Below are 14,156 nucleotides of genomic sequence, written 5' to 3' on the forward strand. Positions count from 1 at the left end.
CTCGGGTGGCTGGGAGCCACTGGCTGCGTGCTCTGTGCCCTGCTCACCCCAGCCCAGGGAGGGGAAAGGCAGGGAGAGTGCTAACAACTGTGTAATTACAAAATTGGGTTTGCTTGGGATTTTTTTTTTCTTCTTTTTTTTTTTTCCCCCCTCAGAAGATAAGAACAGTTGGAGAAGTATATGCTGTGGGGCCTCAGCAAATCTACTGCCAGGATTTGCTGTTTGAGGCTTTCATCCATCCAGTTTTAATCCAAATTAGTAGGAGCTTCAGAATGGGATTCTGGCAAAGTCACAGCTGGAAAGATTTTCATCATTAATTCTGCCAAGCATATAAAAATACAATTAAAAAAAAATAGAGAAAGGGGGGTGGGATATAACAGTTATTGGCACAAACATGTTTTGCTTTGCTTTTAAGAGTAAAAACAAAAACCAAAAGAAATTCTATATTTAATTAAGAAATAGTCTGTATCTTTGTCGTCTTTGACATCTTTACATAAGGCTAAAAATGCTATGCTATGGTTATTATAAAATTAATTTCTTACCGAGGTAGAAATTTGCTTTGCTTTATAAAGAGGCAAGGCAGCTAGGGGCGAGAGGGGAGGTCCTGCTTCCCTGGCCCCCACGGCACAGGGCCTGTGTGGTTTTTTGGCAGGTCATTCCCTGTAGCAAACAGCAGTAGTCTGTCGAGTTCAGCCCGCAGCTTGTCAGGTCACTCCAGAGAACGCCAGAACAGGGAGGCAGAACAAACACAGGTGGTGCTTGGGCACTTGCGTGTTATTTGCCCACTATGCACAAATATATTCGCCGCTGTCCGTACCGGCTGCTTTGCAGTTACAGGACCGAGCAGAGGCATCATGCTACCGCAGAAGCTGCCTGCCAGGAACCACTATGGAAGAACCAGCCGTAGGTGCACACGCGCTTCTGTGACAGCTCCTGTTGCAAGCCATGGAGACAAAACCATGACATTTTGCAAATGCCAACTGTGACAAATATTTACTGGTTAAGTGAATCAGCTCCTTTTCTCATGTCATTTCATTACCTTTTTCCAGGGAATGTTAAGGAATGAGGCTCGAGCAAAGGCATACAAGTACTCTCTGCCACATACACGTTTTGAAGAGAGAGTAGAAACTTCCCAAAACTTTCCTAAATGGCTAGAGGTTTGTTTAGTAGCAAGACAGAAGGTTCTCTCCAAGACAGGAGCGTGTGCCCTATGGTGCTGCTCACGATTCTGGTTATCCTAGTCTCTGCCACAAATGGTTTTGCAATAAACACATTGCACCTGTCTAGCACTTCTAATCTCAGGATCTCACAGCTTTATGCAAACAGCCTCAAAACAAACCTGTAGAGCAGAACAATTTATAATGGCATGAACTGTGGCCGGAGAGGCATCATTCCACCCATCACATACATTCCCACGAAGAACAGGACCACAACTCAGTGGAGAAGACCGCCTGTGTGTAAGGAGCTATCCTTCCAATCGAATAGATCCAACCACTCAAAGGATTTTCTCCACATAGCTGTGTTTCATCTCTACCCAAAAATCACAATATTTTATGAACCTTCCCTATTACTTGTTAAGAATTTTCATAGCTAAATTTATCCTGTACTGAAATCACCCACTTGCATTTCTCCTAGTGCTGCATTCAACAGAAAAAAAGAACAAGGATTAGTCTTGCCTCCAAAATGCAATCATCAGCATAACTCCCCATGTTCAGTGGAGATCTCTCGTATCAGTCTCAGGATAAAGCAAAGACACTCTGGGCTGTCCAGTCGTGGCACTGAACATCCATCCTTAGTCATCGCATGGAGATAGCCCATCTTTTGGGACATACCCTTATAGAAGGAAGTACTACGATTAATTGCTATATGACTATTTTGCCAGTAGTATCTCCTTATGGAGATGAGACTGTTTATTTAGGAGTTATGTATTTGATTAGAATTAACTACTTATCCCATCACATACAGTAACATGACCTGTTATTTTGCACTTCATTAGTGAAAAGTTTATTAGAATGAATCCATGAAGAACAAGTTGTAAATTAGAATTTTATACAGCAAGTGGTATTTTCATTGAAAAAAAACCTGAAAAGTAATTTTTAAATAACATTTAGTTTTGGAGACAATTAAAACAGTGATAATACTATGCTGTTTTGACATCTTTAGAAGATAAGATTTTTTTTAATTTTAACCTCTTTTATGTAAAGCAACAGAAATTTTGGATTAGAATCTCAGATGACCATTAGCAATCATCATATCTTTGTACAAAATAAGTCTTTTTCTAGCACCCAAAAATTACATTTGAAAAAATTAACTTTGGGGGAATTTTAAATGAAGCAAAATGTCCTGTTCCTACCCAGTTGTACTCAAAATACTCCTTGTCAAACCTGACGTGCAGGGTCGAAGCCTCCAGTGCCTAGGTCTGCTGTGGGTCATCAGCAATCTGTATCGCATCTCCTGGGCACCTGAGAGTACAGATACCCAAGATCGCAACAGCAGCAGTAAAGACAGTAAGATCTCCCTCCTACCCATGGATTTTACCTTTCAGCTGCCCACCTCATTTTAAGCAACCTACAAGAATTAAAAAAGATTTTACTTGGCAAACCTGTCTTGAGGTCCAATACCCTTAGTGTAGCCAGATAGATCGTCCTTTCTCTGAGACCTTGGCTCTGATGAGGCCTTTGAGCTAACAGAGAGCTGCGTCTCTTTTGAGTGGTGTCCTCTTCATCCATTGGCTCAGGAAAGCTCTAACTGGTTAGAAGCACTGGACAAAATAACAGCAGCCATGATAGAAAACTATACTGAAAACAGTTGTGAGGATACATACCTAAACAGAGATTTTTACAGTAAAATAAGCCAATAAAAGAACATCAGAGAAATTATTCAAAAAGGTAGCAGGGAGGCAGGTAAGATACATTTTGCTGGTTTAAATTATGTGACCACCAAAATCAATGATCTAAGAGAACAAGGTTAAAACTCCACATTTTTTCCAAATAGCAAACAGAAGAGAAAGGCAGAGAGGGATGCTGGCCTCTTCATTCTCCTAAAAAAACCTCCATTTTTTTTTTAGGAGCAGGGAGGAAGTTTCCAGACTGAAAAGGCAGCCTTGTTCAACTCTGGACCTCAGTTTAAACCGCAGACCAAGTTAAACAGTAAAGAAAGACTGCATTAAATTTTTCTTCTCACCTTCTGTGATGGGGTGGAAAGGAGAGTCAGCAAAGAGAAACGTGGTGGTGACGGGAGCCAAGCCAGCAGAGAACCTTTGCCTTTCGGAGACTTCATCAGCCGCCTGTCAGCTAACCCTAGAGCCGCTTGTTGTCCGACGGGGAAACCCGTAACCACTGCGTATCGTCCCCTCCAGTCTTGCCCACTCCAACTGGACATTTTTGTCTCTGGAAAATGTGTGACCAGAGGACAGTGCAAAGTCACAGGGTCACCGTCTCTGTGACACCCACCCTTCTCTGGCTGGCGCCCCTGAGGCTATGGAGTTCTCCTGGGGACAGTGGAAATAACCATTAAAAGAAATCTTAAAAAGCAGTGATAAAAGGAAAGAGAAGATTCAGAATTAAGGTGTTTCCTCCCTAGAACACATCTACAGTTAACAAATATCAAAACAGCCTGAGAGAAAGCTCATACTTTATCTTCTTAGCATTTTTCAGTGTTTTTGGACAGGAGAGCCTTGACCAAGAGCTCGGAAAAATTTGACTGCCTTCTGCCAACTGCCATGTGTATGGATACCTATGACGCTCTTATAAGTCACAACCCTCACCTAAAATACTAGTCTCTATAGAAAAGGAAGAGACGCCAAACAGTTAAGGGCTTCCACCACAGTCTTCCAGTCCTGTTGAACAGGTAGAGAGAAAGGAAGGATCCACCAAAACCAGACTTCAAGAGTTGCCGTTGAAGTGCCCGTACCCAGTGCGTGGACACTGCCGCAGCGCACGGTCCCAGCACAAAGTCCAGAAACAGGCGTTGTGGAAACAAGAAGCCTGCTGTACTAGAGGAAACCCAGAGTTAGATGTTGTCCCAATAACAGACACCAGTTTCTTAGCCTTGAGATGTTCAGCAAGCTGACACATCTGCTTGACTCCACTCATCAGAGCAATAAGGAGAAACTACCGAGTCTGAGTTCTTGTGAGTTGGTCTTGCAGCTTGAGTAGACGTGGGAAGTTCAGCCGAGACCTTTATGTTCCTTCTAAAAAAGCTCTTTGTATGCTTTCATTTGAGTCTTTTTGTTTTAAAGAGAAGATCAAGAAGCAGCAGGACCAGCACTGGTTGTTGCAGCAGCAACAAAAAACATTAGTTAAGAGTTTTTGTCTCCAGGTCTTGTTTCCATGTGGGTTCTCTGATGTTTAATGAGGGTTGAACTCATATTACAACCTGTTCCCTGGAAGAGATTAACTAGGTCTTTTCAATACCTCTGCCTATTTCAACAAAATTTGTAGCTCCTTGTTATCTGTAAGACCTCATTGAACCTTGAACTTCTGTCAAACTTGTTCAAATTGCCCACTAATTAAAAAAAGTATTAGAGAGAGATAGCAGGTAGGGCGCACACTTAATGTGGAGAAAATCGATTTCCGCTACTTTTCTGCTTCCTCTTCCCACAGCTATGTGGGAGGCTTGGCAGCCAGGAACACCACCACTGACTAAAAGGATTCTGTGAAAAGAAGACGCTCTCGCCCTCTGTTGCCTCAACAAATCGCTCCCTGCAGCAAGAGACAGCCTCTGCCCGTATCACCTCACAGCCGTTTTCAGCTCCTTCCTCCATCCAATTTGCTGCAGCGCAACAAAGTGCTCCAAAAATAACACTTGTTTTTCAAAACTGGAAAATGGCACAAACCACCCCAAAGGAGAGAATGACAACAGCATGAGTTCAGCGCGGGCTCGTGAACTGACCCTTCCTTGCCAGCACCAGGAAACTGGAACCTGACGGAAAGAGACTGAATGGAACCAGATCGAACAAAAGCGCCAGAAACCGCGGCCGCCGATCGCCAAATCCTGCTGAAAGGATAACTCACCCGCCTGTCAGTCCTTCGCTAGAGCGAGCGCAAGGACTGTCATGGCTCTGCAGCTATAAACGCCTCCGCTTTGCAAGTCTGCACGTACAATCAGCTGGAGCATGAACGTTAAGCAAGGAGAAATTTAAAGATCAGAAATGTTTCCAAATGATAGCTTTAAAGTTGGGGATCAGCAGAGCTTGAACATCTGATTTCAATTCTAAACTATTTTGATTAGCGGATGTTGATGCAGTACCCCAAATACACTTACAATTTCTGTTCAAAATGGTATTCTTCAGTAATGATAGAGCTGTTATGTATGAACTGCTAAACAGAGGCCACACCACTGCTGCTGAATGGACTAAAAGTTGGACCAGTCAGAGGAGAAATAAACTAAATCATTCTCTTTGAATAGACAGAGCCAGATTTGCCACTACCTTACATCTTGTATAACCATTTAGATCATGTCTATGTAGGGTAACCCTTATGAAAATGAAGTTATAAATGCATAATAAATCCATCTAGAAAAATTCCTTGCCTATGAAGAACAGAAAGTAATTTTAATTTGTAAAGTAATAAAAGCTGAATGCCAAATTTAATGCTAAAATTGAAGTCAGAAGTTATATGAAGACAGGTTTTCAGAAGCAGTAATTTTCTGATGTAATATTTGAAAATGATCAATTCAAATTCTGCTTTTGAAAAATTTTCTGAGCTTTGATCTTGCTCCAAGTTTAGCCCAGAACAACTATTATATGGCTGACATTAAAAGTCTCAAAACAAAGTGATTTACAATGGAAACACAGAAAATAAATCAGTATTTCAGAACTTCCTAGCACACCACAGATTAGATCCAGAAGGTCAGACAAAGTTGTCATTGAGTACGCGAGCTCTCCCTGCTGCAGCTGAGGACCGCAACATACAGAAGAGCAAAGTCCGTTAATGAACTCGATCAGATATAAACAATGACCTGTGCCTTCCTAGGTATCTCTGATCTTTTGGAGAGGCACTTCAAGATTATAACCTACAACGATTGTAACATGACCACAGTCAGTGACTTACAGCGAGTTGAGAAGCGAGGCTTCCTCTGGCCGGAGCAAGTAGACACATTCACCAACGCCCTACTGAAGAATATTTGACCACCAAAATGAGAACCATTAACATCCTGAATTAATGGGCTTAGTGGTTTTCAAATGAGGTATTTTCATGATGGACATGGTGTGGATTCAGCAAAGTTTGCCCTTTAACAAATGCAGCTTCAATTTCAAAGATTCGATTAGGTTTAATACCATTAGGGAACCATTACTGATTTTATGCTGTTGTTGTTAACTGCTTTAACTATCAGTTTCTGAACCAAAAATTGCAGACAGTTGGCTTGACCAAGAGTCAAGGTTTAGGAATGCAAAAGCAAATCCAAGGTACAGATGAGCTTCAGATGTGGACAGGCTTCACAGGGTTTAATAGGCTCTCCAGAGTTTGTCAGGTCACAGGGTTTTTTTGGTTGGTTTTTTTTTTTTTTTTTGGGGGGGGGGGTGCACCCACATTTGTTTCTTCGTGGTTTTTGTTTGTTTTAAATACTTCTGGCATCAGTCAGAGCAACTGGAATTCATACAAGCAGTTATTGCATGCAACAATTAAAAAAACCTCAACAACAATCTTTTGTTTTATTGTATACCATTTACAAAAAAACAAAACAAATGAAAATGATCACCACCACGTGTTTCTAAAACAGCCAGATGTTCACAGTTTAAGAAGCCAAATAATACTACTACTTTTTTGTAAACGTTAATGGTGAAAGAACAATAATAATGGTTTTAGTCAATCATCATTAGTACTTGAAAGTACACATATAAATTAAATAAGACTCAAAAAGCTTGTACAATAAAATCTGCTATAAACAAAGCTAATTAAAAAGAACTGCTCTAACCTGTGTTGTGGGTTTCATCTTGTTTTAAAATTAAAAGCAGTATTTATTTTTCTGAAGCATCCAAATGAATGTTCATATCCAGATGTCCTTACAAAGAAACACAATCTTCATTCTTTCCTCATTTTTTAATCTGTTTATATTATATTTTACTTCTGATTGTCTTTTTCTTCCTTGGCAATCCTCTTCGTCACACCACTGAAATACTTCTCACGGAAAGAATTGTGTCCCCTGTATGGCATATATTGACCATCCAACAAGTAAGAATGCTGATCTTGATCCTGCATGGTATCAAAATGCAAGCATTAGATTTTATGGGAATATGTTCAGCATATATTGCCATTGGTTTTCCTCCAAACTTTTTCAAACAATTACAAGCAAGAGTAAAGTTGGTTTGGTTTGGTTTTTTTTTACAATTCAATAGCAAACATTTAAGTCACTAGATTGATTAAAGAATTTCAAAATTAGAATGCTAAGGCTTCCATTAGGATTAACAAGAACATATACATCCTACTACAAAGTCTTAACATTTAACAGAAATTAAATTCTGTATGCAATGGATTCTCATTTGACATTGATCAAATACAAGCTGTAAGCAGACAAGGGGTTTTTGTTGGTGTTTTATTTTGGTTTATGTACTCGTTCAAATGTTCTTTATTCTACTCTGTATGGCAAAATGATGCACATTGTTAGTACCAGACACTTGAAGTGTTAACAGCACTGCATCACTAGAAATATCTCAGCTAACATCACCAGAATCCAATCCTTGCATGAATGAATGACAGCACAGGTACTATGCCACACAGACTTTTATAAAGGAAAATATTAAGTTTAGTTTCCAGAAAAAATACCATCTGGAGAATTCAATCAGAGGTTTGTGGAAGGCGGATACAAACAGAAGAGGAACACAAATGACTGAAATGAGTTCCTACAGTTACTGAAGTGCAATCAGAGGATTTTTTTCTTGTACAGTATTCATGAACTTCTGAAAGTTAAAGTTGATACAGTAAATCCCTACACATAATACCTATTTGACATCAGCCAAGAACATAGTTTAGAAAATTGGCCCATTATATATACAAAGGTTTAGTTCATCATGTACTGTGGCTTTATACCATTAAGATACTTGTCAGCTAATGTTATCAATACTGTAAGATAAACAATACATCACACTTTAATCTGAGTGCTAAAGAAAACTGATGGCAACTTTTAAAAATGGTTTTACACTTATGGTTAATGTCAGTTTATTATGATCAATAGCAAGATGGAGCTGAGAGAAGCAGCCTCACATAGAACAACTGAACTGTGCAAAGAGAAAATAAAAACAAGCGTACGACAGAACTAAACCTCTGTTCCGCTAAATGTTTCTTCTCAATGCATCCTCACTGTCATAACCTTTTTAAGCAATGCAGCAACATACAGATTGGTTCGTTACTTAAGTTCACAGTTCAGAGTTATTTATTCATATTTGAAAATAAGGTTATTGTGGAATGCTTTAGCATAAGTACTAGGAACATGGAAGTAGATTTAAGTCAATATTTACATACTATGAAAGTATTACAACGCAAGGATTAATTGAATCCTAGTGGACAATCTCCCCCTCCAGCTATTCTGTAGCCTTTTCAGGCCCTCCCCTAGCAAGATCAACACCTCATCTTGCTTTGGATATCCTAATACCCACTCTGAAGGAGTGAAACAAAAGGTTTTTCAACACAGCAAGATGCTTGTGTGCATGTACAAGTGCCCTCTTCTGGACACACTGAGATACTATGAAGTACTTCTCATCTGCTATCCTAGCAGATACCAGTAGCATGCCACTGGCTTAAATTAACTTGCTAAATGTTAAGTGCCACGTGGCTATCTAACATGTAAAGCATGTACACCAGTAGCAGCAAATTAGTTCTACTTAAATACCGCACTGTTGGAAAATAGCAAGAGAAAATGACCTCAGTAAACCCACTGCAGACATGGTACTATCTGTTGTCTTTTGGTCACCTGTCAGAGACTGCCATCTCCAAAGCCGTTCTCAGGCTGATAATCAACAGGCTTTGAACATGTCCATGGGAAAAAAAAAAAAAATTACTATAGGCAGACAGGAAATGAGGACGAATTAAGACACACTCCTCTCAAGCCAGCCTGTACCCACTTCTCCAGGTCTCTTCTACAGGACCACTCTGAGGAAAAGGGCACTTAATTCTTTCCCTGAAATTGCAAGTCAGAAATCCTTCTTTGACCTAAACGTATAATATATTTTTATAGCTTTGGGATGTGTTTTAATGATAATTCTACATAATTTGCTTGTTTTGAGAAACGGATGGGATATTTGACCCTGAAGGATAATGATGTATGGGTCAACAGTATTTTAACATAAAAATTAATCCCCACAACCTCTAAGAGGTCCCACATCTGTACACCATTCATCTTGATTCCTTAAGTAACAAAATGCTGATTCAGGGTGAAGGGAGGAAGGAAGAAAGGAACTACCCCCTCTACCCCGAAGCTGGTTAGGGCAAAGAGAGGATATGATATGTAAGACAACAAACTTCAAGTTAAACACAGCTGTAAGAGGACCATCTGCCTTCATCAAATGGAAACAGGTTTGGTGCATCACTCCACAACAGAATCCATTTTGTAAATCCAGGCCTCATCAAAAGCTATGCAAATCATTGCTCACTAGATGAGAGGAGGTCTGCAGTCAGGCACGGATTTCTTGGGAGAGCTTACCAAGGAAGCTCCTGGCCCATATCACAACCATTCCAGCTTAAGGGCTTCCATTCCCTACCTCACCCCTGTACAGACATGACTGCCCCATAAAGATGATAATTGCTTTAAAGAAAAATAACAGATTGGGAATTGCTCCTTAAAAAAGGGAAAAGAAAATAAGAAATCCTGAACTACCTGGAGATGCCACTCACTGTTGACATTTACTGGACAAAACAGTTTTAAGGGCAACATGGGAACTGATTAAAGTAAAAGGAATTCTTGGATTTCAGAGACTAATGATCCGAACAAATTCTAACTTAGGATATTTTATATCTACATGGGGAGCTGAATGGGTAGAATCTGACCACTAGGGATAGGCTGCATTTAACTCTACAGAGATAAGAACTGGTCAAAAATAATCTTCATGAAACAATTTGTTGTGACTATTTGGGCATCAGGCACCAGCTTGTTTCGGTAAGGAAGCCAGTCAAACATCCTCAGTTAAGCTCTATCTTGAGTAGCATAAATTGGTAGAATATGCACTCTAAGTATCTGACAGGAATATTTTGCAGTAAGAGAAGATCTCTTATGGAGGGTGGCAGTGACAGTGTCAACTCTCCCTCAAGTACATTAACTGTCCAGTGCAGTTAATATGGATGTTTTTTCTTTTCTCTTGCCTTTTTTTTTTTTTAAAAAAAGTTTAAATTCAGGGAATGGAGTTGAACCACAGTGTTTTAAAGGAGACAGTCTCTTTCCTCCTCTTAACATGACATACTTAGAGAGGAATAAGGAGTACTGCTTGTGATACACAGCTGCATCTAGGGATGAGTAGCTTTTTTCACTTATTTCCTTTAAAACAAGTGTACATAGCTTTCAAGGCATAAAGTTTGTAATTGGTTACTCAACACAAAACAGCGAGACTTCCCAAGAAATCATTTCCAAGACTGATCAGCAACGATCAGCCTACTTGGCACTGTCAGCTCTTCCCCCGGTCTGCCAGCACTACCAAGACGACAAAGACTGCTTCCGTTATTTGTAAAAGTCAGAACTGAAGATGTTCGTTAATCCCTGGTCATTCTTTACCATCATCCTTGTTGTCACTTTGAATAATTTAAGTTCTCAAAACTTAAAGTCTGCTCAAAACAGCAGACTAATTGCAAACAACAGTTATCACATAAAACTTTTGCTCTGAAATGTTTTATGATGACTTCTGTGACAACTGAAAACCAACAAAGCTCTTGTCAAACTGCACGCTACCAAATTGATTTTAGCTAATTTGAGTTTTCAACTCAACACTTATTTGTTCTAAAGACAACACTAAAAAAGGTGTTACAGATCTCCAATAAGCAACAAAAGAGGTAGAAGAAAGAGGAGGAAGCTTAAAGATATCAAGAAAGCTTTGTTTTTCTTTAAATCTTGGCAAATATTAAGTGATATTCTAAAGGTTTTTATGAATCTAGCATGCCTCAGTTCAGCCCCAGGGTAATTACCCACAGTCAGTTTTTTGTTTAAAAAAAGGAGAAAAAAAAAATCTTCCTAGCCTTATCACAGCTTCCTACCACTCTACATCTGGTGCTAGACAGTAGCTACAGAAACCACTTGTACTAATGTTATACAGCTATAAACAACACTGAGCGGTTTCCAAATCAGGGTCATATCCAGGAACAGACACTGCTAAATTCAGTAGGAAAAATTCTACACCAGTAACGACTCTGGAGTGACCATGACACACAGAAATCCTGGACCCATTCAGTGTCATGGATCTGTATGCCCGATGCTCCAATGTCCTTTCACAGGCTCAGAGTTCATCCTTCAGTCAAGTTTCCTGTTTCATCTTGCTACGTAATTTCTAGGTGTCTCTCGTAGCCCTTGTCAATTACAGATCTCTCCTCCAATTTTTTTTTTAAGAAGTCCTGATGAGAAACTTCAAACTAGGAAGCATGTACCAGCCAAATAGATACCATAAATTTCTGTAAGACAGCCAGCAGAGGAATGAAACAAGTAATTCAGCAACAGCTGAAATAATTCAGCATGGGAAAATCAACAAGCCTCAGAAAACAGAAAGCTAGATGTACTATTGTAAAGAAAGGGAACACCAAACAACCCTACAGTTAAACACTGTTAGTAAGTCCACCCCTCCCGAAAACAGCTGGCTGATCACCAGATAAAGATTCCCAAGAACCCTTGTGGTAATAATGCTGTAAGTTTTTATACTCAAATTTTCCTATTGATTAACCACTTACCAGATATTTGATATTTAAGTACAAATGATGACAATTCAGATATAGGTGGCACAGACTGAGACCTTGCAGCCTTACGTAACTATATTTTTTAAGGCTTTTTAAAAATAAACTGGCACAACGGCAGGTATATTTTCACTTGATTTGGGCTGGAAAAATTGGTTCAAACCTCCTCTGACCTAAAACAGAAGACTGGACTCCTACTAGATCACAGTTGACAGACATTACAACATGAATCTACTCGGCCAACAGCTTCTCATTCTTCCACTACTGCTGTATTTCAGTTCTTACATACAAATGCCCACAGTCTTTGGAGAGCTGAACCGGTGTTTTTACTGATTCAAACCCCCCCCCACCTTCACAGTTCAATGAGGGTAGACTCACACACAGTCCTGCCTGCTATAATATCAATTAGAAAGTTTTATTTCAGGTTTGAAGAGACATTGGGGAGATCCATATCCATTTAATACCAGAAGAAGGGACACTAATGTCCACAGAAAAAAGTAATACATCAGGCTAGTAAGCTCTCACCTCATATCACTTCTGTTTTGTTCCTCTCTCGTTCCACACTCTGGTTCTTCACTTCTCTAATTCTTCTGCCTTCAGCGTTTTAGAAGACTAGAAGTTGCTAGCTGGCTACAGCTAGCTGCCCTCTACAACAACTGCCTTCATTCACTTTTATTATTATCACCATAATTTAAGACTGGGGAGGAGAGGAGTTACTAATGACCACCATGGCTGTCCAAAAAAAGCGTTAAATGTTAAAAACCAAACAACTCTTCTGCTCATATTGTGCACATGCTGGAAAAGCCTATTCATATCAATTCTGTGTTCAGTAAGAAATCTTTTCCAGTTGGCACGATTTCATCGTAAACTTAAATAGAACAGACTGGATGCTTACAAGACAGTGAGTTATATACCACCTTTTGTGAGGTTTTTAATCCAACATTTATGATCTTCATGCTTATGATTAAGTACAATAGATCAATACTTCAACTAGACTTATTCACTTTTTACATTCACTTTGGTCTCCTTTATATTACAAGCACAATCAAATTGCACCACCAATTTCATGTTCAGTAACTGATTGAATTAATCTCCAGTTAAGAGTTTAGAGTGTTGATAGTGAAATCGAATTTGCTGTGAAATCTGGAATTCATTATTGGTGGCAAACACTGGGGAAACTGGAGGACTGCATAATGACACTACAGGATTTGTAAAACTTCTTAGCCACTTGTGAGTACTACGCTAAGCTGAATTCAAAGGCACTTGTGAGTGCCTGTTACAAACCAGTTTAGTAAAGCAGACAGGAACTGTCTGGAAATATAAATGCTTATATATTCATAAAAAATCATTCTTTCATTTAGGAAAAAGAAAAATGGCCAAAGCTCTGACTATTGAATTTTATGATCGTAATTGGTGAGTCAGAAGTATCCAATTCAAAGGTTGTTCAAGATATTAAAACAGGAAAAAACATGTCCCAGGTAAGGGACACTGGAGTGGGGAAATCTTAGATAGTTAGATGCCAAACAGCAAGCAGGCACTAGCTAAGGAGTCAATATGTATTTGTTATTTGGAAAAGTTTTGCATCATCAGAAACAGTACACGGGTTCTGGTATCTTTAAATTACCTAAAAGGCATCTGGAGTCCTGAGTGTAAGCACCTGCACAGTTTTATCTAAGCAGTAAGCCTGCCAACTAGACTCAGGTGCTCAGAGTTAAGCATTTCCAGACATGAACCTCTCAAAGCATGTACTGAAGAACAGGTGATGCACAAGAATAACAAATGATGAAAGTCTATTCGCAGAAAGGTGGATATATTTTTTTAAATTAGAACATGTTATCCTACAGCACTGGCATTAATAACTCCTGCAGAAAACCTCCAATGAACACCCTGAGACATGCATGTCAAAAACTTCCATAATCTACCCTCTTGGCTCGCTACTGGTAAAGTTGGCAGCTCTGGCTCGAAACTCCACATACAGTGTTTTAAAAAACATTCAGGTGTTGCTTGAGAATCTCAGTCATCATTAGCATTATGAATGCAGTACTGAAACCATGCTGTGTTATTAGAGCAAGCACCATGCAGTCTGACTGTACCTCCTGTCATTTAAAATAGCTCTTCCAACTGACCAGGAATGTACTAAAAACACTTGCTCACTGTTTGCATGTGTTTTCATTAACAATTTGCTTCACCTTTGTTTAGCATCTGTCCTGATTTCAGCTGAGACAGAGTTAATTTTCTTTCTAGTAGCTGGTATAGTGTTGTGTTTTGGATATAGTATAAGAACAATGTTGA

General features: G+C 39.4%; 1 protein-coding gene across 2 annotated transcripts in view; it reads right to left on the bottom strand.

Annotated features, from left to right (window-relative positions):
• Window positions 1-6,644: 6,644 nt before the first annotated feature.
• The window catches only part of TRMT11 (tRNA methyltransferase 11 homolog (S. cerevisiae)), a 28,210-nt gene continuing 20,698 nt past the window's right edge, over window positions 6,645-14,156 (bottom strand). For both annotated transcript variants that reach the window (XR_774044.1, XM_010562505.1), the window contains exon 13: window positions 6,645-7,196. Coding sequence is in view for 1 of the 2 variants with exons in the window: in XM_010562505.1 (XP_010560807.1) it covers window positions 7,065-7,196 (132 nt within the window). In the remaining variant the exon portion in view is untranslated. The remainder of the gene's footprint in view (window positions 7,197-14,156) is intronic.

The sequence above is a fragment of the Haliaeetus leucocephalus genome, unplaced genomic scaffold (assembly GCF_000737465.1).
Source record: "Haliaeetus leucocephalus isolate CR32 unplaced genomic scaffold, Haliaeetus_leucocephalus-4.0 Scaffold160, whole genome shotgun sequence".
Classification (NCBI taxonomy): domain Eukaryota; kingdom Metazoa; phylum Chordata; class Aves; order Accipitriformes; family Accipitridae; genus Haliaeetus; species Haliaeetus leucocephalus.